At 37.5% G+C, this 27,042-nt stretch overlaps 1 protein-coding gene across 1 annotated transcript in view; it reads right to left on the bottom strand.

The window, feature by feature from the left end:
- TRDN (triadin) overlaps positions 1-27,042 on the bottom strand; it is a 207,467-nt gene that overhangs the window by 121,225 nt on the left and 59,200 nt on the right. The window contains exons 8-13 of the mRNA XM_063295963.1: positions 22,878-22,973; positions 21,505-21,618; positions 15,848-15,907; positions 11,801-11,860; positions 10,732-10,911; positions 4,269-4,328 (exon numbers count right to left, since the gene is read on the bottom strand). Of these exons, the coding sequence (XP_063152033.1) occupies positions 4,269-4,328; positions 10,732-10,911; positions 11,801-11,860; positions 15,848-15,907; positions 21,505-21,618; positions 22,878-22,973 (570 nt within the window). The remainder of the gene's footprint in view (positions 1-4,268; positions 4,329-10,731; positions 10,912-11,800; positions 11,861-15,847; positions 15,908-21,504; positions 21,619-22,877; positions 22,974-27,042) is intronic.

Genomic DNA, 27,042 nt, shown 5'->3' with positions numbered 1-27,042 from the left:
TGTATAAGCAGCAGAAGTATAGGAAGATGCTGGGGCAGATGATCACTTTAATGACAACAACAAAGACATTATTTCATATTGCACAGGAGTGGACAATGGTAAACCTCTTTTACCAAGAAAACCATGTAGATAAACAACATAAAATGACTGATGATGTGATGCCAGATGATGGGCCCCTAACTTGGATGGCACTCAACACACTACCAAGAATGAACTGGGGATATTTCAGTGTACTAATGGTATTTATCACACCTATATACATGGGCATCACTAGATGGATAGATCTAGATATCACTAGACATCACTGGACATCACTAGATAGAGCCAGTTTGGTCTAGTGGTTAAAGTGCTGGGCTAGAAACCAGGAGTCTGTGAGTTCTAGTCCTGCCTTAGGCATGAAAGCCGGCTGGGTGAGCTTGGGCCAGTCACTTTCTCTCAGCCCAACTAGGTGCAGTGTAGACTAGCCTCCTCGTGGTGCACCCCAGGCAACATGACTTGTCATGGCTAAAGAGGCTACACATCTGGCTGCTGGACCTCACAAGGATTTCCCAGCAAGAAAAGCAGCATGAACACTGAACTGCTATGCCACATGATTAAAAAAAAAAGTAGATGGAGTACACAGAAATCAAACTGATTATATTATTGGTACAAGGAGTTGAAAGAGTTCAGTTATAACAGCAAAGAGGTAGCCAGGGGCTGACTGTGAAACAAATCACAAACTACTCCTATGAAAATTCCAATTCAATCTAAAGCAACAAAGCTAGCCATTCCACAATATGACCATGACTATGTATCCACCATTTTCAAGAACATCAGGAATCACTTTGAAGTCCTGATCCTCATTGATAGGAACCAGAATAAATGTGGAATGATAGTAAAGAAGTTGTTGATGATGTTGAATGCAAACTGGATATCAGAACAAAGAAAAGATTTCAAGAGAGCTATCAGAAGAGACAAGAAACAGTATTACGATGACATTTATGAAGTCATTGGAGATGGAAACATACACAGAAAAAAGCAAAGTTTTCTAAGATTTCCAAATTCAGAAAGAGGTTTCAACCTCTAATCTAAGATAGGATCTTAGCCAATATTCTCTAAGCACTTTCTTAACTCTATAGCCTTTGGCATCTGTGATTCTTTGGAGTTCATTTTAAAAATCTCCATGTAGCTGCTGGCAGTGGTGTTATGTGCAAATGGCATGTCAAAATTTTCCCACCTATTTATGGATGGAGAACTAGGGAAAACATTTTACCTAATTTCTCCAGATATAAGAAGAAGGTCTTCAGTTGTTCACTGAGGTTGGAACTTCAATTTGCAACAGTAGGAAGTGTTTTTTTTTTTTTTATCCAGTCTACCCCCCTCCATATTGGCAGCTTAACAACCATTTTATATCTTCTACAATGTCTTAGATCTGGAGTGGCACATGTATGTGATGTGGGTAAGAATAATGTTCCCCACCCCACAAAAAAAGTAAATAATTAGGGAAAATTCTAGTATAGCCTTATTTTTCTAAGGGATGGATTGGTTGGGACAAGTCTCAGAAATACTCACATGAAAATATTTTAGGTTAATTTTGACTTAGCACCTCTTAGCAAAAATCATTTGCTACTGAGGAGATATACTTTATTCATAGTGGAATATATTATGTGATCTTCCCTTTGAATTATCCCATTTTCTGTGACTCCCAGATGTATCTCCTACATCTTCATGTAGTAGTCATCTGAATTCTTGTAGCCCGGATCTGGTAGCCCTAATGTTGTAGCTCTAACTTGTAGCCCTAATGTAAGTACTTCTGGATACAGCTTTGCTTCTGAAAAAATCAGCTGGCTATTATCAGGAATGCTCTTGTCCAGTTTCAACTGATACAGTAATTGCAATGAAGATAATGACTAGTGAAACACATACACCCTGTTGTGTTTTCCTTAAAGAATGGTTGGAAACTGGGCAAACTGCAGTAACTAGATCTTGTTCAGGTTCATACGTTGTTTTGACCATTTCGTGCTAGTTTGCATCAACTACACAGGAGTTGCCAGGCACAATTGGAGATATGCATAAAGCCATAAATGGGTTTGTTCAAGGATATCAAGAAAAAAGAGAAAACTTCTCCCACAATCTGACCAGAATTTAGGATTATAGAATTTTAGACTGGTTAGAATTTTATACTGAAAAGCCTCTGAAGAATTTGCTTTCTTCAGAGGCCTTTCAGTATACAATTCAGCCCCAGTCATACTGTAGCTTTCTTGATAGGAACTGGGTGTTCTTTGAGGTAGCACACCAAATGTAGAATTCTCCCTGACCCTTCTCTGTTCAGATTGGTCCCACATGGTTTTTAAGAGTTTATGTAGTCATTTTTCTCTCTGATTTCAGAATTCAGTTCCACACTTGTATTAATTTACTAGGATATGGTGTTCATTATTTAAAGGTTTAAAATTATTTTCATTGTTTTACTTACAAATTAAACTGGGCACTGGGGAAGCCATAGGGTAGCACAAAATTAATTAAACAAAAGAAAGAATAGTTAGCAGGAATCAGTCTTTGCCCTTCCTTTCTTTGTGGCTTTTTGCAGTCTCAGATAAATAGAAATGGAGGTAGCCAGCAGGTAGGGTAAGATATGGGTATTTGGTAAGAGAAGTTTCTAGGTCCTGTAGTCCACATGGACTACCACAAGAATGGGACTAATTATACATCTTTCTTTTGGCCTATCTTTCCTCTCCTGTTAAGAACTGTTTAACTCTCCATAGATTGCATAAGAATGGGCTAGATATGGAAAACAGTTGAAGTAATTTTATGGGTGGCTATCTGCAGACATGAGAGGTAATAAAAAATCCACTGGGCTTACACCTGATGGCCAGTCCAAGCTGACTAGGGCTACAGAATGAACCCCTTCTGATTCAGCTCAGTGTTTTTTGATAGAATTACCTTGCACCGAGAAACCTGTTTGTAGAGCCTTGCACCTGAGATTTATCTCTTCTTAGTTAGGAACGTACTGCGTTGCATCTTCTGAATTTCTTTCTCTTTGGCAAGATAGATATCGAGAAAACAAACCATGGAGGAATTTCTATAGGAATTTTTTAACGTTAGCAACTCACTTTGAAATGCCCCTAATACAAAAGCAATACATTTACACCCTTGGTCTATTAAACTGGCCATACTCAGAAAACATTCATTACTGCTTGCTTTGGAAGTGGCATGCTAGGAAAAGATGTGGAAGGAGATGTCAGCAGAGAAGGTGGGATGTAGGTCCTACATGAAGCAGAACAATGTTCCTTAATTTTGCCAAGGAACATAAGGCAAGTGGCATTGATAATTATACCCTTTTGCCTAAAAGCTGAAGAATCTTGAATCTCATCAAGATCAGTGGGATAAATTAGCTGTTATTCATGATGCAAGGGCAGCCTACCTAATCACTACATTTATTACATGGAGGATTTGAGTGTCTTTCAAGTTTCACACACTTTAAATGAATTCATATTTTTTCTCAACTATATTACAGTTTCCTGAAATATATTAGCAAGTTGCCACACTTTTTTTCCAGAAACAGTCATGTCCTGATTATCACAATCAGGTTTGGGGGAAGAGATGTCGATGTTTTCTTTTGGATTTTTAAAAATGTTACAGTATATTCCTACTTTAAGGCTTTGAGTACAATGTTCACCTGTTACCCACCTCAGAATTGATGACTTGATGCCATTAATTCTCAGCAATCATGGTCAGAAAGCTTTAGCCAGGGCTACAGAAAGGAAACGTCCTGGGACGGACGATACTTTACTTTTGTTGTATACCGGTATCATTTCCTCCCCATAATTACACTTTTCTAACCTAAAACCCAACTAGTTCAAGATTTCTTCATGGGGTATGTGTCCCTGCTTTTGATTATTTTGGTCATCCCTTTGATGTTTTCTACAATCTTAAGAAAATATAAACTAAAACACTTACTTCAAGTAAATGTTTTGTCTTTTCTATGGCATAAATGCATCATGCAAACAATCAGTATGCCAACTGCTAAGGAAAACATTTTCATTCTTTATCAGATTTCCACTGATTTCATCTTTTTATATTGACATTAACTTAAATGCATGCAGCCACAGAAAAATGTATTAGAAGCTTAAACAGTTTAAGCCATTCGTTAATATGCTTTATTTAACCTGTGCACTCTTTGTTTCCATGTTTAACAACACACACACATAAAACACACATTCCGAGAGCACAAAAAAGCTGAGGCTCTGAGAAAAACCAAACATTTCATTGACAGCATTCACTTCAAGTACCTGTGTACAAATTCCCGTGCGCAAACATGTCAATCATATAGCGACAGAATGCAAATTGATCTAGCAGAATAGAAAAAAGGAAAGAAGAGCAATAAGACATAGTTAGATTTTTTTTAAATGAAGATTAAAAAAAAGAGTTCAGTACTGCAGTGAAACTCTTAGTGGCTTTTTATTTCCTGCTTAAATAACCAATCTCCAAACACATTATGGTATTCATGTTTCTGTATTTTTTTAAGAGTCTTCCATAGAAAACTGCTCCAGGCTTTCTGTACAAAGATAGGATTTTCCAGTGGCCTGTACTCTCCAAATCATGTGTAATTTTGAGGACCAAATCACCAAGTCTTTTCCCTACACCTGTCTTCCCCAATTAGTCACCCTCCACAAGGGTTGGGACTGAAATTCTCAGAATTATTAGTCAGCATGGCAAAAGGCCATAATAGCTGGGAGTTGCAATCCCAGCACATGTACAGAATGCCAGTTTGAAAAAGGCTGCTGGAACTCATTCTTTTTCCAATCAGGGGAATTGCATATGAGTAATCTGGATGTTTCCTGTAGGGACAGTTAAACTAACTAAGGGATGGACAATGTGGGACCTTTTAGAGATGACTGAAACACTATTCCCAATAGCCCTAGGTATCATGACCAATGGGCAGTAAAGCTGGGTATCTAAGTCCAGCAACATGCAATGGGCCATTCCTGAACAAGGCAATTTAGTTGAAATGTTTCTGAAATTTATTTATAGGACAACAGCATCTAGCTGTTAATCACCAATTTTATTTTAAGACTGATTTAAATTGCCATAAATAACTCTGGATATTTTAATTGAAAATCAAATATTTTCTGTTCAATATTTGTCTTTGTGAAAAATGCCATGAGCATTTTCTGTTAAAATGCTATAATTTTCATTACAATAATAATTATTTAAAATAAACTAATGGACAAGTGAACATAGGCAACGAGCTAGACCTCTGAGCAAATATTTATGCAATTTATGAATTGAACAGTGACAATGTTATATGTAGGCTAAAATGCAGAAAGATGTGTTAACTAAAGCTCATGATTCTGTGTGTCAGTTGCCTCCATTGCACTTCAGATGATGCTTAGTGAGCTGAACCATACACACAATCATTTTAATAGAGAAACAGTATATAAATTTGGAAGCCAGTGCATCAAGCAAACAACTGCTTCTCCTTCTTCTCCTTCTTCTCCTTCTCCTTCGTCAGTGTTGACTCCTAGAAACTACCTGGACAAGTCCCTGAAGTTTTCATGGCAAGATTTCGGTGGTGGCTTGCCATTGGCTCCTTCCGAGGGCTGAGAGAGAGTGACAGGCCCAAGGTCGCCCAGCCAGCTTTGTGCCTAAGGCAGGACTAGAACTCACAGACTCCTGGTTTCTAGCCTGGTTCCTTCACCACTATACCAAACTGGCTCTCATCTTCATTTTAAAAAGCACATTTTTTAAAAAACAAGTGCAAATTGCATGTACAAAATGGACATGTGCAAACAAATTGATGCAACGTAATCATATATGCATAAGTCTCATAGAATCCAAGAGAGTTCACTCCTACTGCTAAAAGAATTAATCAGAAGATAAATTTGCATTTGGTACAAACTGTTTGCACGGAAAGGCAACTTCGAGATTCACTACCCTCAGGTCTCAGATGCAATTTGCTTCTGCTTCATTGGGGCCAAGTTCCTCTCACCACTTATAAGTTCTTGTTACTAGGCCAATTCATTTATCTAGCAGGGCTATGTGACAATTTTGGAAACAGCAATGGCCATTGGACTGTCAATAGAGCTTGTAGTGGTCATTTCAGCATAATTTTAGTTTTCTGCTCTACAAAAATGAACATCTTCCCTTTCCTTTGGGCAGCATTTGCGATCCAATTATACAAAGAGTTCTGCAGACCATTTAGAATTAAAACATTTGGAGGCAGCACAAAATTAACTGCATGATAAATTTGAGCAGCAGAAAATGATTTATTGATTCTAATTTATTTTCTTATTTGATTAAATAAAACATATTAAGTTTCTTTTTAATTTATCTGCAGCTGCTATGAAATAAAAGCTACTGCATTCAACAGATGGAAAATGTTGGGCTCTTGCTGAAGAATTCAGGTCAAGTTTGCCTTTCTGAGCTCTTCCACAGACCATTTCCATTAGCAATGCTTTTCTACTAATTCTACTGGAAATAACTGGATTTTAAGCTTTATGAATTGCCACCTCTGATATTCATCTGGAAGAGGAATGCACAAAAATATCAGCTGTTGTTCCACTGACGCCTAAATTAGATAACATACAAATTGTGTTGCCCTGCTCCAATCGGTGATTTTACTGACTTCACTGAAAGCACACAAAGACCCGCTCTGCATTATGATTAACTGGTATGGGGAGAGGACATGTAATTCTTCTCCCCAGCTTTTTTGTTGTTGAAAGCTCATATTCCTTGACAGGCAATGTCTGGATGGGGAGATCAGGGCTGAACCATGCCTCTACAGGACGACTGAATTAAATCTATCTATCTATCTATCTATCTATCTATCTATCTATCTATCTCAATTTGGGGAAAGCATTAGGTTTCTCACATCATGAACATAATCCTGAAAGCTTAAAATTAATTTTTAAAAAAATCACTAACTTCAACAGTGATATAATTTGTATGTTGTCTAGTTTTGCTTCCCAGTTTCCCTCCACTGTTTTTGGATATCTGTGGAAAATTCACAGAACATCCTGGCTATTTTTTTAAAAAATCCAGTCAGAAAAGTTCGTGTGCATTAGAATAGAGGGTTGGTTTATACTTATGACATGTGCATCAGTTATTAATTTAAAAACCTTGCATTGTATATTTCAATTAGCTTTGAATTAGCTTTCAATCTGTCACACCATGAATTATATTTCCAGAGTTAATTTATTCTTCACTTTCTGGGAAGGATGAAGGGACAGCAGTGAAATTGACAAATTTTTCCTCACTTTTCCATGAAACCTTCACTGGAATACTGGAATTGGCAAAAGCCTGGGTACTGAAAAACATTGATGCAAAAGACTACCAGTTTCACAGCCTTGTTTGTCCATCTAATGATCAATAAAATATTTTCTGATGGATTATCACTACAGATGAAAAAAATCAATCTATTTCATGTCTATTTCATATGTATACTTTCATATATCCATTCTGTCAAAAATATTTTTCAAGTTTTCCACCAAAATGCATATATTAGCACACATTTAAATACGTGTCTGTATATTTTCCTCATACAATATTTATAGCTGCATTTTCTTATAAGCATACATTTCTAGCCACATTCTATCATAAAGCACATGTTTTAAAGATCAATAGATTTTTTTTTAGTCAAGGGCTGCATCTCCAAATTTGGAGAAGCACAAAATCTGAAGGACTGGAATGGAAGCAAAATCTGGGATGGGGTGAGAGGGCTCAGGAGCCAAATGTTCCTAACCCCCTCCTTTCTTTCTTTCTCTACACATCTAGAGCAGGGAAATCTCCCTTTTATTATGTAGAAGGAAAACAGTAGGGAAATGCAAAAATCTCCCAATTTCTATTTTTGCTCTGATGGGTTCCAGCTTGTCGGGCAATCCAGCTCTCAGGATTGCTCTGACAAAGGAAGAAATATTAAGTTCATACAATCTGCCTTCTATAACCCCATCAGCCCTTTGTCAGATCAGGACAGGTTACTGAATCTGAAAGCTCATCCAGAGAGTAATGAGAACAATCTCTTTAGATATGAGCTCTCCACCAGCTCCCAATTTCTATATGGCACATCTGTCAAAAAGACAGGAATGATGAAACCGATCAGAAAAACTAATCTGAAGGAATAGTAAAGCTAAGGTTCAAGGGTTTTAAAAATAAAACTAAATATTGATGTTGTTTCCTAATCTACTATGGCTAAAGGCCGTATTCATAGTGCAATTAATTGGGACACATGAGATTTTTTCAACATAATTTTTATACAAATTTATAATATTCATACCTTACAAGCTTATTGGAAATAACTAACACTTTTCCAAATTTGGCAATACAATTCACAAGTAAATAAAAAGACATAAAATGCATATATATTAGGTAATAATGAGCACAGAAATGTATGTATTGGAATAAATGTGCATTTAAACACATAATATTATGGGAAATTGCTTGGAGAAATACAAATACTAGGGAAGGTATGCACAAACATGCATACAATAACAGAATCCCAAACAAAAAGCCCAAGAATTTTAATACAAATTCTGGGATGAATTATCTGAACTTTAAAAAAAATTGAGAAACCCATACTTGACAGATTTAGTAATCCTTAAAAAGTAATTCATATGAGAGGACTTGAGAAATTAAAGATGATGAACAAATGTTCTTAGATATGTTAAAATGTTGTATAATCTTTCAAATGAATAATAAGTTTTTTAAAAAAAAATGATGTACACTGTCCTTATTTTATTTACATGCCTTTTTGCTCAAGAGACAGTCCTGATAAATTCTAAGAAAATAACTCAGATTATGGGACCTAACCATAAATAGCTTTAAAAAATATTATTTTTTGTGCAGCATGGAGGTGCACAGGAAGGTTTTCATTTCCCTCCCCCTCTGAACAGAAAGAAAGACAAAGCATTAAAAATCTTAAGCAGCTCAAATGGAAGATTTGCATGAAATTTTCAAAATTCTTTAAGTCATTAAAAAAGATATATCCTAAATACTAATGATATTGTCTACTGTCTCCTCATGTGAATCCTTATGTTGCCAAAATGCCACCATCCATGCTGAAAAGAAAAGCATCAACAGACTTGGGAGAGATACGGCATTTGAAGAAGAGGGGAAAAAATACACAATAAGGAATGGAATTCCAAGGAGCAGAGAATTTCGGGTGAAGTTGAAAACTGTTCAGTTAGGACTGACTCTGCATGGTGTCACTAAAAGCTGGCTGACTGACTACAAGGATGAGGAAATGAAAATCAGAAGCTTTGAAATGGAATATCTTTTAAATGGAGTGGTTGGCTGAAACCATGAACAAGAACTGAGTCATTTGGAGAAGAAAGCAACAGGAAGAATGATGGAATGGTGCTGGGTGGAAGTGGACAAGTAAATATGTCCATTTAAGAGAGAAGGCAAGAAGTCCAGGTTGAGTCCAAAGTTGGTACCTAAATAGTTCAATCACTGTGTCTTTTCTTCTGTGGGCCTGCACTTTATCCTGAGTTTTGGTTTCTTTCTGTGTTTTTTCCTCTCAGTAATCCAAGAAAAAAAAGCAAGGATTAAAAACTAAAAGAACACAAAGGCATATCTTACTGTTTGAATAAGTCATTCAGTGATTGATTGTACAAATTGTTTTTTTTAAATGAGAGTTATCAATAGCAAGAAATAGTAAAATTCAAAATGTGAATGTAGCTGGACTAGGCGCTAGTATGCCCAACCATAATGAAGCAGCTGAAAAGACAGTCCTGTTGTTTTAATTCAGTCCTTCATGTGAAGCACTAAAAGTGGCTCCAATAATGAAATCCCAAACAAAATACAGTCCATTGTTCCCATACTGACGGGGAATATTTGGGGAAAAGTCAGTTATGACACTTCTGCTATCAAGGTGACATATTGTATAGTGTAGGCCAAGCTCTGACTGGTTTACAACAATCTTGCAGTGTTGTCCAGCAGTATCAGAAGGTACTGTTGAAGTTGTGTCCTACCTATAGGATTCCTATTGCATTCAACTGGCCACTGTGGTTTTTTAAAAACGAGCTAGATAGGCTTTTAGAATCCATAAGAACTCTTAGAGATTGGCACTGGAGTGAAACTGAGAGAGTTGCTTACGTCTTCACTGTTATACTTTGGATTTTATCCCCTTGTTACATATGATTCTTTTAGGCCACCTTATAACAGCCCTGAGGCTGTTACATGATGGATAGATGAATGGGCTGGAAAAAAGAAATATACATAACAGAAACATACTGCACATCTCACAGAAGAGCCAGCAAACTGGCTGGCTGGCTGATGTTGTCAAAGGCATTCAGGAAGTCATGTCCAATCCTCCCCATGTGTCCACCTTTCCCCATTCAATGCACATATTGTAGAAAAAGATATAAATTGCATAGATCTCAAACATCTACAGTATGTTCCCCAAATTCTGCCTACCTCTGTTCCTTCTCATTCCAATTCCTAACAAATTCTCTGCTTAGATTTAAGAACGTGAAGCATTCTCTAGATGGGGCCTAATAGTTGCTATTCCCTGTGTTAGACAAGGTAAGAGGTTTCACCTCTTTGTTCTTATGCTGGAAATTCTTTTGCAGTGGAATTGTTCTTAAAAGACCCATTAGTTAAAAGAAGTAGACATCAGTGAATCCAAGAAGACATTCCCCCCCTCCCCACTATTTTCAGTCCCATAATTAGGATTAGTTATTCCTGAAATGGGGGAATCTGAGTTCCTTCCTGCACTTCAGTGTTCCTTGATGACCTCCTCCTGATATTGTTTACCTTTCTGATCCAACTTTTCTCTAACCACCAGAGCAGACTCCTTTTTCTCCTTGGCTTTTGGTGACATAACTTCCTCTTCTTTGACTTCCTTGGGCTTGAGTCTTTCAGGTGTCTTGGTTTTGGGTTTTTTTTCTTTAACATCTTTTTTTCTCTTTTCTTCAGCTTGGGTGCTCTTTTTATCTGCATGCAACATAAATGTTTTAAGTTCGAAAGCCACTTTTTTCATGAATCCTTGCCACATGGCATCCAAAATGTCTTCAGTACAGCTTATGTAGTTATAAAAGACCAAGGAGTCATCACTAACCATCAGTGGAAAATATAAACTGTAGAACAACTAACTGTTTTAAGTGGACTGTTTAGGTAGGAACTAATTCTTGGCTCAAATACCTACAGATTTTTTAAAAGTAACTTTTGACTTTTGCTGGACACACTTATACTTAATGAAGTTATTATTTATCTAGCTTTATGAATAAAACAAAACAATGGAGTGACAGCAGCAAAATAAGTAATGCATCCAAACAATAAGATTCTTAACATTTAAATTCTGCACAATAAAAGAATGAAGAAATGTCTAGACAAGGATTTCCCAATGTGACCATTTCCAGATATGTGGGCTTCAAATCACAGAATTCTCCAGTCAGCATAACCATTGCTGAGAATTTGGGGACTTGTATTCCACATATTGGGGAGTTGCCAAAATTGGTAAACACTGGCCTAGACTCTAGAAATTTGCAAGGAGAACTTGAAGGGGTGAATAATTCAATAACTGAAATAGGAGAAGTAGAATTAAATACAAGCACATGCCTTTTGAAACAATAATAAATATTGCAATCAGTCCCAGGTACTCATTGGAAAAGCATTCTGGTTGATCACAAGAAGAAAATTGGACCAAGTCTTACTGCAAAGTAATACCATAATGTCCACATAGGTTTTAATGTCATTTTGATGTTTAGATCTTATTGACTTTATCATTACTTTATTAATAGCCTCCTGGAGTGATTTGGCCTCTACATTCCTGTCCTTGCCATATGATTCTGAAAATTTTAATGATTGGTGACTAAAGAAATACCTTTTGTGACAACTTTTTTTTCCATTTTTTCTTGCCGTTCAGTTTTCATTTTTTCTGTTACTGAAATAAGAAAATACGTTTATTGTACCAATCAGTCTGTAAAACACAGATATTAATTTGTTCATCTAAGAAAAATTAATTGATGTGGACTGGGAATCCCATATCTATGGAATGTTAATATGGATTTAATTTGAAGAGTTAAATAGTAAAATTTATATAATCCTCACTAAAGATGTTAGCATTACTTTACCAGCACTTTATATGATATGTAGAACTATAGCAAGATATATGATGCTTAAATCCTTTGAAAACACTAAAGTGCTGTTTTCAGGTAATTTTATTGTTTAATTCTATTATGCTATAACATGCAGAATGAGATGCAGAACACTTACATAATCACATCTACCATCTGCCACCTAACAATATATATAGCTTAAGACGCATTTGTTTTGATGGGTTTTCAATGGCAGATATAAATGTAATTGTTTTATGTTGTATAACAATGATTCACAGATCAGTTCTCCTGGTACCTTTGGTACAAATTACAAAATTGTGGAGTAAAATAGTAACTTGGTACAACAGATAATCCCGTTATTTACATAATCTCATTCTTCATATATATAAATCATTTTCAAATGCTCCAATTTTTTTTTTGAAAAAAATGTGTATAAGAATGATCAGGGTTCCCAAAGATGTAGAATGGTGTAATTAGGTAAAATAAAAATATAGCTACACCTCTCCTGCAGACTATTCCCATCAACACAGAAAGGGCAAGAAGGCAAGAACTGGGATCATCTACATCACCTCATGTATTCTTTTTTTTTTCCTCATTGACTAAAGAACATGCAAAGAACACATGTTTGCAAAGTAAACGTATATTTGTATTACATTTCACACTGAAGCAGAAAGAGCAAGGGAGCACAGACTGCAGGAACTGTTATTCCACAAAGACAGCAACTGTGGAAAAACAATGGACTGTTCTGGATGGAAGAGGGTAGACAGGCCTCAAGGCTATGTTTGCCATCTCAGGAACTATATGGCTCTTCCCCACCACATGAGATTCTGGATTTTTCAGGACGTCCGTATTACTTTTATTATAAGGTCCTTGCTTACTACTCTTTCGTATGCAGTAAGGGAAGAAAACATCTTAAAAGAGTTTACCTCATTAATTAAACATGCAGGAGTGTCTGTCACAATCTAATGATAAAGCCAGGTTGACAGAATGCTAAGGCATAGTTAATAAGGTAATTTCTGGCCCTTGGAGAATTGTAATATTGAAGATGAGAAATTTGCTATCGGAATGTGGAGAAGCAGACTGCAGTGATGGGCAGAAGTAACTTTCACAAGTCCTATCCATTGCCAGAGAAGGGGACCCCTTAGGGGAGCTTACTGTGACACCATTTACACCGAGCTGCCTTTGAAGGCATTTCAGACACTGCATCTTGCACACAATGCCAATGTTCCAGTGAATACTGAGAAAAACAAACCTATTCAGCCCACAGTGTAGCAATGGCAAGCTCAGCAACAAGTGTTTATGGCCTCTGAGTTTAGTTGCAAGATGTTGGAACTTACTTTTCAAGCTTTCTCCAACATATCACCAACATCAAGATCATCTCTCTTGGTAACAGTTCCATTATCACCTGTATTAACTAGAACAGCCCCAACTCTGAATAGTTGCATAAGTATTCTTTATGATAGAAGAAACATAAAAGCAATGTTTTTAATGCAATTTCCATTAGAATATGGCCTGCTGAAATCAGACAAATTTATTTTTCCTTCTCAGAAAGGCTTTAAGAATTATTCTGCTAGTATTGGAGCCGTTAGCCACCTATTGGTTTATTAGTAAACTAGAATTGCTGCTGGAGCCTGAGGCTCTAGTTCTTAATATAGCAATCCTAATTTTACCAGACCTTGATGGCCCATACTTTGCAAGCCGCAGAAAATATTTTCATCCTGGTTTATGTAATTTGTGTGATGTCACAATTATGCAAATGACTCAGTTTGTGCCATTTGCATCATTTCTGTGATGACATCGTCACACAAATGATGTAAAACCCCACAATGCCTTATTGTCTAAGTCAGCTGGCATTTCTGAATACCAGGCACCCCCCTCTCCACATTTACTCTGTTAAAATGAGGTTTCAGGCAAATAATGTTTGCTATTAATATTTAAATTGGAATTTTATTCTGTTTTAATATAAATGGCACTCTGCAAATCACAAAAGTCAGGGGAAAGATCATAAACATACCATAAAATGCTATTTTATGGTGTCAACTAAGAATCAATGGGGGTTTTTTAGATTTTTTTTTTAATCCCACCTTTATTATTTTTATAAATAACTCAAGGCGGCGAACATACCTAACACTCCTTCCTCCTCCTATTTTCCCCACAACAATAACCCTGTGAGGTGAGCTGGGCTGAGAGAGAGTGATTGTCCCACAGTCACCCAGCCAGCTTTCATGTCTAAGGCAGGACTAGAACTCACGGACTCCTGGTTTCTAGCCTGGAGCATTCACCACAAGACCAAACTGGGTCTCATTTCCCATTAAGTTCAATAGGATTACTGCAAGCTTGTACCCCAGTGTTTCTCAACCTTGGCAACTTTAAGATGTGTGGACTTCAACTTTCAGAATTCTCCAGCCAGCCATGCTGGCTGGGGAATTCTGGGAGTTGAAGTCTACACATCTTAAAGTTGCCAAGGTTGAGAAACACTGTTGTACCCACTTACTTTGGAATAAGCCCTACTGAATTCAGTGGGAATTACCTTTGAGTAGACATGCATAAGATTCCAATGTTAATTAAAAACAAAAACCAGTCTGTGGGGCAGAGTTAACACTTTTAAGGTAAGCACTTAGTATTAAAACTTGAACTCCTACCCCTCCACACAAATGTACACATATAAAGAGTGAAGAAAATGAAATCAATGAGAAACCTATCGATTCCGCTGTACTTTCTCCCAAAGCTTATTTAAAAATAGGATGCCAATAAAAGGAATAGCAACCTTCCTCTCCCAGAACTTCTACCCTACAAGGTGTGTGGCAATTAAGGGGTGAACAGCTTATCCCAGCATCTTTTTTTGCCTTGCTGTAGAATAAACGTGAAACTGCCAGTGAGAGAACACAGTAATATAGGGGAATGAAAAAGTTGGTGTGGTAAATAAAAGCGCACAAAGCGAACCTCTATTTTCAGATGTGATGAAAGTCACATACAAAGCAATAGCAAACCACCTCAGAAATAGCCTGAGTGTCACTTAATCAAAAACCGATACACGAGTAAAAGGCCTTGCTACAAACTCCTCTCTCTGCCATTAAGTTTGGGAGAGAAAAAGAAAGAACCATCACCACCACCACTTTTTCCATTACCCATCAGCCTGCAGATTGTATACAGTAGAGACATGTGGTGTGTACTCCCTAGGAAGAGACATTTTGTGAAGCAGTACCCAAAGGCATTTTTGCTGAAGGAAAACCTGTCAAGAAAGTTGCATAGACAAGTGCCTCGCCTCTGATTGGAAAGAGGCACCTGCCCAGGAAAGCTTGTACACAGTACACTTGTCACATTTTAAGGTTTCACAGGTGGTCTGATGATAGAAGACAAACATGGGTAATGAAGGAATAACAGCTCTTTGAGAAAATACAGCCTACATTAAACCATTTCCAGATCATTTAATCAGAGTTCATCCATTGAGATGCTTGGGGAAGGAAATCCAAAATGGAAAGCTCAAGGGAGGATATACACCTTGACAGACATCATTCAGAGCAGTGTTTCTCAACCTCAGCCATTTTAAGATGTGCGGACTTCAACAGCATGTGCTGGCTGGGGGATTCTGGGAGTTGAAGTCTTCACATCTTAAAGTGGTTGAGGTTGAGAAACACTGGTCCAGAAGATAGTTGGACTCACATGTTCTTGTGCCATTTCATGCAGAGAAACTCCCTTATCAACAGAGTGACATGGAACAGAGCATTCTGAGTTCAATTCTGCTCCCCATCCCTGGAATCCAAAATGTGCTGCTTGTTTAATTATTTCTCAAGGTAGATTAGTAAAATTACCTTTTGGGGAAGGAGGTGTTTTCTTTTTCTCTTGCTTTGCAGGCTTTTCCTTGGAAGATACTGAAACAACTTTTTAAAAGAAAGGATGTAATGTAAGTATTGTCCCTTTATAGAACAAGGATGAAATTTAGCAAAATCAACAAAAAGAAAAAATTATTAAATTTCAGTAACAAAATAATAAGTCACACAAAGTCACAGCTAATATGCCAGTGAAGGATAGGACTTCTCAGAACATCTTAGCCATATATAACCATATTAATGCCCATTACATTCTTGTCACTAGTATGAAATGTGAATAATTGTATAATGCCTCGGTATGGTGATAACACTATACCATGTATTTGTGTGAATGGACCTGTATGATAGATGGAGTGCTTGAGTCCCATTCAAAGCAGGCTATAAAGGCAGAAACATTTGTTCAGCTTCTTTGTGTGTGTGTGTGTGTGTGTGTGCGTGCACGCGTGCACAAGCCAAGTCAGCTTGACTCCTGGAGGAGTCAGCATTGACTCCTGGAGACTGCCTGGACTAGCCGTTGCAGTTTTCTTGGCAATGTTTCTGGAAGTGGTTTGCTGTTGCCCGCTTCCTGGGGCTGAGAGAGAATGACTGGCCTAAGGTCACCCAGCTGGCTTTGTGCCTAAGGCAGGACTAGAACTTAGGGTCTCCCGGTTTCTAGCCTGTTGCCTTAACCACTACACCAAACTGGCTCTCTTCAGCTTAGGTAGCATGTGGAAAATGGAAATCAAAGAAGAGTTCTCACAATAAAATATTATTCCCAAAACAACAGATTGATCTGATGTGAACTGAATGTGGTCATGGCACTTTGGCAGAAAAGTCCCAGGAGGTGTAACAGTAGTGCTAAACCAAATCTTGATGAACTGTTCAAGCCTTGCTGGATGTTGCAAAAGTATCTGGGAACTGGAATCCTTGGGAGCCATCACATGGAACAAATGTTCTATATGGACATCCCATCTTGATTCTTCTAGAATTCAAGCCAAGCCTGGCCAGCTAGATTTTGGGAAGGTATTCATGCTTGTGTGAATATGGTGATTAAGTTAAATTTTAGCTCAGAAACTGAATAATAAAAGTTGCTCAATTTGCTTATATGTCTCCTGAGTCTCTAAATTAAAAGAAAAACAAAAAACACTGGGAGCAAAATAAAGGCCCTCTTTACAACCCTGAGTATAACATTCTTAAAGCACAATACAAGGACTGTGGAAACACAGGCTGAAATGCAACTAGCCATGAAGCTCATCGTTCAGTTTTTTAAGAAAGAAATGGAAAAACCTTTATGCTACATTGAGCTCCTTCTAGCTCCTTCTAGCTCAGGTGGGATATAAATGTAACAAAAATAAGCACATAGGTCATCCATGACAGGGATATATGATTTTATTAAGCCAACAGCTGAACTAGACTTGGAATGGCATTTCCAAAGGGAGTTTAAAAGAATTTAAAAGTGAGTTGGGAGCAGGAATAAAATTGAATTAATATTATTCCTTTTAATTCATTTATTTCACTACTTTATTTTACCATACACATGCACACTGACACACACTCATTTGCAATGACCCACAGAAAGGTATGAAGGGGTACAGAGAACAGGGTTGATGTAAAGCAAAGTTAGGTAAAGGTAAAGGTTTCCCTTGACGTAAAGTCCAGTCGTGTCCGACTCTAGGGGGCGGTGCTCATCTCCGTTTCAAAGCCTTGGAGCCGGCGTTGTCCATAGGACACTTCCGGGTCATGTGGCCAGCATGACTCACGGAACGCCGTTACCTTCCCGCCGAAGCGGTACCAATTAATCTACTCACATTTGCATGTTTTCGAACTGCTTGGTGTGCAGAAGCTGGGACGAGCAACGGGAGCTCACCCCGCCGCGCGGTTTCGAACCGCCGACCTTCCGATCGACAGCTCAACGGTTTAACCCGCAGCGCCACCGCGTCCCTATAAAGCAAAGTTAGCTGCACACTAAACCCTCCATTTTACAGACTAATGAGGGGAAGGGGTGTCTGTGAAAGTCAAATGTCCATTAGATTGAAGGTTTACATAATCCTAACAGAAGCGTGTAGAGCAAGGATGACAAGTGGGACAAGGCTAGTACGTATTGCTCCGTCTCTCCCCCCTTCCCCTTAGCAGCTCCAAGTATGTTGCCTGCTGATCTTCCCAGTGTCCTCTCCTGCGTTCCCTCAACATTTTAGCACAATGTATCCCTTTTCAGCAGATTTTGTCCATTAACCCCAAAGGCTGCTAAACAAAGGTCAGTTAAGTCTGGAGTTTCTATATCTCCTTTTCATTACTCTTATAGTTCCTTTTGCTTGCCGTTTCTTATTCCTTTTCTGCAGCTTGATGTTGCATACTCCAAATGGGACTAGTGGGCTGGGTATAGATCTACGTCTCTAGACATGCAGAGAGCCTATATAATATAGTGCTTAAAGTGCTGAACTAAGATCAAGGTATAAACTACCACTCAATCACCAAATTCATGGGATTACTTTGGGTCACCCTCTCTCAACCCAGCCTAATTAATATGGTTGTTGTTGGGGATATAATTAGGGAAGTCACCTTAAGCCAATTTAACCTCTCAGGAGAAAGAGGAGATATAAATGCAATAACAAATAACTTATTATGTAAGGAATGAGCCACTGCCATGTACTCATGCTCATGATAGCTTCCTACTCCTCCCAGAAAAATCACTGTCACTGCTTTTGCTGCTTTTGCTTATAGTTGCTGGGAGGTAAATTGCTGGGGAAGCAGCCGTAGCAGAGAGGACTGAGGAGAAAAAAGCAGAACAACAATGTGTTGGGAGCCGAGCACTATGTAATTGTGTGCAAACAAAGAGACATTATTTTTCCTTTTGGCTGGACATAGCGAGATACTATACAAATGGCCCCCTTATAGGGAACTGTATGAACTGCCCCTTCTACAAAGCCTAACAACACCATTAGTATTATTTTAATGCCTCCTCTCTTCTGATGACCCTAGAAACTTTCTCTCTCTCTCTCTCTCGCTACCTCTCACAAAAATAAATGCTTGGTTCGGATTTAGGAGGAGATATTTGAAATACACTGTTACATATCCTAAGCAAGCAGCCTCAGGTCTGGATTGATAGTTTGTTTCTTGAAGCAGTGGGAACTAATGACAGAAACTGTTCACCTGCGAACTAAGAATCTATTTTCTAAAGTGTCTTCTCTCCATTTGGAGTCTAAGGGAGGGACCAGAGGAACTACCAGTAGCAATAGAGAAGGGCCAAGCATATGATTTCAAAGCTATCCAATAGTCCAGTGTTTCTCAACCTTGGCAACTTTAAGACATGTGGACTTCAACTCCCAAAGCTGGCTGGGGAATTCTGGGAGTCGAGGTCCACGCATCTTAAAGTTGCTAAGGTTGATAAACATTGCAATAGTCATCACAGGTAGCCTAAGTTCAGCAGTAAGTGTAAACTGTGGGCCTTTTGTGTAGCTTCTGAAAATTTCCATATTTCTGCCACCAAAAACAAGCTCTTATTTCACTTTTGGTTTTTAAAGGGCACTGAAAGAGGTGCATTATTATTATTATTATTTTAATAAGCCCAGATCTGAAACATTTGTTCAGGAACGGGGTGAGAATGTGACTTCATTCTAAACTGTTTCACCTTCACTGGCAGCTTGCTAAGTGAGATTTTTGAGCATTTGTCCAGGTCCTTGGTGTTTTTTAACTGCCACTAGAAGCAACTTTTCAATATTTTAATGCGCTTGTAAGATTTCAAAATGGCCAGTTTTTAAATAAAATCCTTTACATTTTAATAGATAACTACAAGAGAAATATGAATGATCACGGAAATGTTATAGACATGCATGTGCATCTATATAAAACCCCGTCCCACAGTACTAATTCCATCGATAATCCTCTTAAAACTTGGTTTATCAACTGAAGTTATTCACACAAATAATAGCTATTTCAGTCAATAGTTCAATTCCCTGCCATGTAGGACCCTTAGCCCCAATTGGCCATGATTGTGCCATGAGGAAACATTAAATTCAATACACTACAGTGAAAAATGACCGTAAGTGCTCCTACAAATACCATATGTCCTCTTGCCTTAAGCGAGTCATTTTCTTTGCAGGCAAGTACAATATAATTAGCTTTTTATTATCATCCATCAACTTTCAAAGTAGTACACAAGTGGGTTTTGTGCCTGGGAGAGCACCATCATTTTCATGACAATTTCATGGGGTAATCATAATGGTGGAAGCAATTTGTGTTTATCTGCTGAAGAAAAGACATCTGCCAGTGGAATGGGTTTACCCTTCCCCCTGCAGGCTCCAGCACCCCCAATTCTACTTTGGGGACTTGGGATCCTCTAGAACAGATTTTCAGGGTTATGCAGGCGGCCTATGAGGGGAGGGGGAAGGAGAGAAAGGAAAAATGTAGCATATGTGGAAATCTACTCACTGAACACTATCCACAACAGATGTAATATGCTGATTTTGATTTCTCTTGAACTAGAAGTTCGTAGGCTACCATAACTTACTCATCATTTGAGATCCCAATAAAAAAATGTAAACATATTGTTGCATATTTTTTTACATAAGGCAGGAAACATCTTTCCCTACAAATCTTTCCAAAAATCATGGGAAGAATATTACTAGTATTGAAGAGGAAACCATGATATTTTTGTGGTGAGTATGTGGACAGTGACATGCCTAAAAATCCCAGTCAGTAGGCAATAAGCTGAAGTTTGGTGATCCAAGTCCCTAAAGAATAAAGGAATTAACATTGAGCATGACACTGTCTACAAACAATTTGGCAACCACCAAATGAATTATTCTTTTTTAAGTCTGCTTAGTCTGCTGCAACACAATAGTTTATTATCTTCTTTAATTAAAACCAATTCTCTTTTTTTAATTCTGTCACCTCAAGGCCCTTCCTCAAATTTCAACAGCTTGCAACTAATCAGATAAAATTTTAGGCTTTTAAAAATTGAAAATGGTGGAAATCACCTACTGTTTCCCTGCAACTGAAAGCAATGTTTTCCTATGTAAAGCAGCAGCAGGATTGGATCCTATGCGGAAGATATCATGGAGATATTACTAGTCACCCTGTGATCTTCATGGCTCAGTGGGAAATAGAAGCTGCTTGTCCAAGTCTTGGGCTGATACTCTTAATTGAGAAATCACATTGAATCTGCTCTCTGACAACCCATGTCTTACCATTTGGTGGCAAAGCAGATTTAGAAATAATTATTTAAGGTGACTATGTTCAGCACGAACGTTGAAATCTTAATTATAGCTCTAATTATTTCTTCAAAGACTAGAATCTCTGGTTCTGGAAACCAGAATCAATTTATGAAAGACTAAGGAACTCTAAACTCTGTTTTGTATACCTGGAAGCTTATGCTATAGCTTAATATCTAATATCTAGAAGACACACAACAGGCATATTCTTCTCAAGAGGATATATGAAAACCTTGTCAAGGAAAAGGGATTAGTCCTTTTTTAAGTACTGGATTTTAACTGATTTCCAGGCACACGATGAAGCAAAAATGAAGACCAAATTTAGCTTCATGTTTCGTCTCTCAACAAAAATTGATTTGGGGAAGGGAATATTTCCTCCCTATTTCCTGTAGGTGTTTCACATTGGAATTTGAATTGCTCTTCTTCAGAATTCATGAAAATTACAATTACCTATAGCTTTTTCTTTCTTTTCCATCTTTCCAGGTTGTTCATATTTGCTTTTCTTTTCAGGTTTTTCTCTTTTTTCCAGTTTTTCATGTCTTTCAGGTTTTTCTTTGTGTGTCACTAGAAGCAAATAAATATATTTAGATATATAATTAAAAATATCATCTTACCAAAATGGTACAATTACATTTCTGAATTATTATTGACATTGCTCTTACTCTGCTATATTACTGTGCTACACTTTCCCTTCCATTCATGGTAATATAGTACGTGGAGGAGTCCCATGGAAATCCTATTCACAGAAGTTACTCTTTATTGCTCATCGAGTTTGTTTATTCATGAAATGAACCTCAATACAGTCAGAATGTAGGATAAAACAATACAAAAAGGTGGCACTATGATCTTCCCAAATAACATAAATCAACTGAAGTCATATCCTGATTCCAGAATGTTGGTGTTTTTATTAAAGAAGGGTACAGTGAGCTTTGGCATTTATTGTAGTGAATATTAACATGCCACTTTCTATGGAAACCAGTATCTGTGGGTAGATTTGCAAAAGCCAAGGACCTCAAGTAAAAAGTTAAATTCAAATGAGACTTATTTTTCCAACACACAAGGCAAAGAGGACCAGAAGTTTTGCTTCTCATTCTGTTTAACAGAATGCAAATTGTGCAGGAATGTGAATTCATTGTAATCATCCATATGATAGACATTTATGGGAAAGCTAATAATCCTCTAAATCTAGTCTAGTTATTGTTATCACATTTTCTCATTCAGTTCTTCACTTGATTAGAAATTAAAACCGGATATTGTTCCTTTGCTGTCGATTCAAGCTCTGTGAATGAATTTAATAATACTGTGACTTCACCGTTATGCCATTGGCAAAGATTTTGAGCCATCTGAGCTGTGAAACAATTGTGTGGGGGTTGAGGTAATAATAATCTTTTGCTTATGGAGGTATTGCTCATTATACTATGATCTCCAAAATGCTGTAGATGAGAAAGAGGGAGTTCATCTTTTCTCATGCAGTGGTGATGCAGTTTGGGCTTTCCATTTTGTTAGGAAGCAAAGAGCTACCAAATCCTGTTAGATCTCATGTTATCTGGGCATCTGTTGGAAAAACTGATAATTCATGTTTCTGAAAAGTGCAGAACATCTAGTGCTGTTTTGGTCCCTTAAACTTCAGCAGTGGATTATACATTCACATGCACACACATTTGCAAAGAGAACAAAATGATGGTCTTGACTGCATAAAATAGAGTGGATAGTGTCCTACAGTACCTATATTCTTGATTGTATACATAAATAAGTCAACTACACCGAAAGGCAATCACAGGGTTAACCTATTACCAAGGTTATGACCAGTGGTTTTTACTCACCTTTAAGAAGTTCCTTTTTTGGAAGTTTTTCTACTTTTTCAGGTCTTTTGGTCTTCTCTAGTTTTTTAGGTTTCTCAGGTTTCTCTTTGTGAATTACTACAAATAACAATATCAATACATTCAGATTTCTAAGTAATCTACAGTTTAGAAAAGTAACATGAAATAATGCTGTCAAATAAATATGCAAAATCAGCACTATGAGGTATAATACTCATGCATGACAAAGTTGAGTTACCCAATGAGGTTCATCTAAATTCAGATTTAGATCTCAGGTATAAGGCTAGATTCTATCCACTGTACTGTGCCAGTTTTGAAATTGTAATTAGATCAAAATAAAAGTGATTTATCACACATACAATAATCATGTAAAGGTCAGCCATAGTTACATACTGAGTAGTTACATACTGAGTGGGAGGTGTAAAAGAAGTGTCTACACAGGTTCACCTGTCTGCTTGTAGGTGCTCCCCATGAAGGACTGTACCGGATCCTATCAGCATGTAGTATACATACACAGAGAATAGAGGAACCATGGTGGGATCTCCTCCTCTATATGTTTATTGTAGGTGTGACACAATAAATGTTTCTACATTGCTGTTGTCCATTCTCCAAACCTACCTTCTATTGCATAATCCAATTTTTCATATTACATAAATAAGCTGATTTACTAGCTCTGTGCATTGCCTCTTACCAATGCAACTTTCTATTCTTAACAAAAATACATTGCCTGCCAAGTAAGGTTTTTATTTTTGGAAACTAGATCAGCTGCAAGGAGATGAATTAACAATGGGGTGTTCTTTCAATGAGTACATATCTTCATGATGGACCGCATTTTTAAATCCAGCTAGCTAGGGGCCTGTTTTCTGTGGACATATAGAATCAGCACCCACAAACAGCTGCTAGCTCACCCCACTGCTATTTCTGTTTATGTGTTTAAGGTTCTTAAGGTCTTCTGAAATTTAGTGAGAAAACTGTTCAGCTCATTAAAAAAAATGGTTTTGAGCTTGACCAAGAAAAAAACTCTTTTCTGTCCTTAAAGTATAGCAATATTCTGTATTACAAGAGGCTAAATTTATTCGATATAGTAAACACAAGTAGAAAAAAATGAGTATTCCTTGCCTTTTTACTAAAGTTCCTATGCTGACTGAAAATGTTGGGAGTTGCAGTTCCAGTGCATCTGGTGGCCACAAGGTTGGGAAAAGATGAGTTGGTGGATATTTGCAGTGGAAATTGGTCTAATCCTATACCTACTTACTCAGAAGCTGACTCCATGCACCATTATGACCACATACACTCTGTGCATGATAGTATATTAGTGAATTAGCCTGTAAGATGTCACATCTCTCTGGTTTGACTTAATGATGACGACTGTCATTCTTTTTTCTTTGGAACTGTTGTATTTCAGATCAGCAACACAAAAGACATAGGGCCACCTACATCCCTAAATCTGTATATGTGTGTTTTCACCCTTAAGATCCCCTCCAACTATACATCCCAAAATAAGTGGCACAGGTATTTGTCATTTTAAGGTAGGTAATGCTAAGGCTACCAGATCTAGGCTGCAAAAAGTTCTAGACTGGCCCAATTTGTAGTTCAGCAACATCTGGAATAGGTCTATATCAGGGCTACAAGACACTGGATGACTCCTTGATGGCAGCAAAACATTAGTAACTATATCTCAGTCCAACAATTCCTCCAGAAGTTCATCTGTGCTATAAGTATAGTAAAGGATGAGTAGGTAACCACCTTGGGGCCTGCAGGCACAAAGCCCCACTGGGCACTCTCTGTTGCCCACTCCTTGGCCCACACCCTTAACAAACAACAACTAGCCTATCTTGGTTGCTAAAATCTGAATGACCACTAGATAGCAGCAAAGAGAGCTTTTATATCTAATGATCATCCCAATTTCTGCAGCCAGTATCTGGTAGCCCTAGGAAATACCCAGAGTTTTAGTGTAAATGTGTGTATGTATTTTATCTGTTAGTTGCTTTAGGTGGTATTTAAGTACTTGAAGGATATGTTATACGCATCTGTAGTTGAGTCAGACAATTCCACCTGGATGACTGAGAATCTTCATCGAGATATGATATACATTTTTATAATACATAAAAATAAATATCTGATAACGCATTTGCCACAATTTGTTGTTTAATCTATTATTTACAAGACCCCAGGTGGCTGTTGCTATAATCTTATTCGCTGAAATAAAATATACTGAGCTCAGTAGAATTTCCATGTACAGTAGATCTTTACAAGTTCTACATCAATATAAAAGGGTAATGTTAAATCCTATCAAAATCCAAAACAGTCATCTTATGACCTAATATTATACATGCATGTGTGTGAGTGCATACACGCAGAGATACACACACACGTATTCCAAACAAACAAGTGTTTTATCTTAAAATCCTGACATTCTCATGGCCTGTGAATATTCAGTGTCACTGAGGAAGAGATGTCAAAATGTGTAATCATCACTGGAACTTGAGGTTTCTTATTTTGGCAACACCTGCTGCTCCTAGATGAGCACATAGCCTGAAGTTATGCCTCTTTCCATGTTCTTATGAGGACTAATGGTCACTGTTGTTCTGCAGCCCGAGTTTATCATACTGTGCAATGACCAGGATGCCAAGATCCAAAAAGCAGGGCTGGCAAACTAATTACCACATTGCCATCCTATATTGAGTGGTAGAAAAATATATGTATTCATTATGTAAACTTACCTACATTCCACTTTGCTTAGCAAGTTAACTTACTGCTTCAAAGAGACAGCAAGACAGCGCATTCTAGCCTCTGGCCAGTACAAATATAAACAACCCTAAAACACTGATGTATGTATGTATGTATGTATGTATGTATGTATGTATGTATACATGTGTGTGTCTATGTGTGGGAAGAGACAGATTGAAAGAGTAAATGGTACTGGAAAGTATATATGTGAAATGAAAACTTTCATAGCCAGTAATTTGAATTCTAGGATAGCGAGATTAGTTTAAACCAGACCAATTTTAAAATTTTCATTTTCCCACCCAGTTTCAACTTTGAAGGTCAACCTTGATTTGCAATTTTAAAGCCCAAATCTAGTTTTAGTTATATGAACATAAGCCATAACAATCAGAATAAAATAATAAAGAAGCAAAGATTATCACAAGTTCAAAATTCTGTTAAACTCTAATATACCATTTAGACTGACCACAGAGGTTCCAGTATATGTTTACTAATTTCCCAAGGTTGATCAAACCCTAATTGTGCAGACCTAATTATATGAAAGGTTAAACAAAATTGTGCATAACATTTATCTAGACTACCAAAAAATCTATAACCAATGGTTTACTTAGATACAAGACCATAACATGTGGGCTGAAACTCTATTTAGTGTATCGATCTGTAAGCTGTTTCATTTTTTCTTCAGAATATAACAGATAAGGTGCACCCATTTTAACAATAGTTTTTTTGTTTTAAGCAGAAAGTGGATGCTCTCCTGGCTACCTTCACATCTGTATTAAAAAGCATAAAATGGATCCTCTGCAGGTCTGCTTGTAACTGAGTGAAGTCTGCAGTTTAATTATTCCTGATATCTTGGAAGAAGGGGCTGTAAAATGAAGGAAATCTTCTATGTTCCCTGATCCTTAAGACTAGAACTTTAACTCACATGGAACTCCTGCCATCTTTTCTTCTAAAACTGCTCTTGGTACCATGGGTATTTAACCTTGCCAGCATTAGTCCCCTCCTCAGATTAAATCTATCCATTTCCCCTCAGAACCAAACATCTCTGAACGTAAGGAACTTAAACCATGGCAATGATGTATGCAGAGAAGGGCAAGGAGCAGGGAAAGGGGGGTGTAGAATGACCAGCAGTATCATACTGTCACAATATACCCTTCTGTACATGTGTCATGACACTCCACGTGTGTACAAAAATGGTAAGGCTGTGACAAAAGCAGCAAAATCCTACGGAGAACCGTAAGCTATGGTACAGTTTTGTTATCCTCAGCTGGGCAACATAATTTTACAGAAAAATACCCTGGATCCAAGTCTTAATTTCAAGTTTGACATTTGTACTATGTAGAAGTACAAAATAAATGTTAGAGAACCCAAATTTCAGTATCAACAGCATCACATGCTAATGCCAGGTGTCACCTTTACTAAAGCTTAGTTGCTCTTGTAA

Source organism: Candoia aspera, chromosome 1 (assembly GCF_035149785.1).
Source record: "Candoia aspera isolate rCanAsp1 chromosome 1, rCanAsp1.hap2, whole genome shotgun sequence".
NCBI lineage: Eukaryota > Metazoa > Chordata > Lepidosauria > Squamata > Boidae > Candoia > Candoia aspera.
Note: the sequence above shows the minus strand (reverse complement) of the source record. Positions and strands in the feature narration are given on the sequence as shown.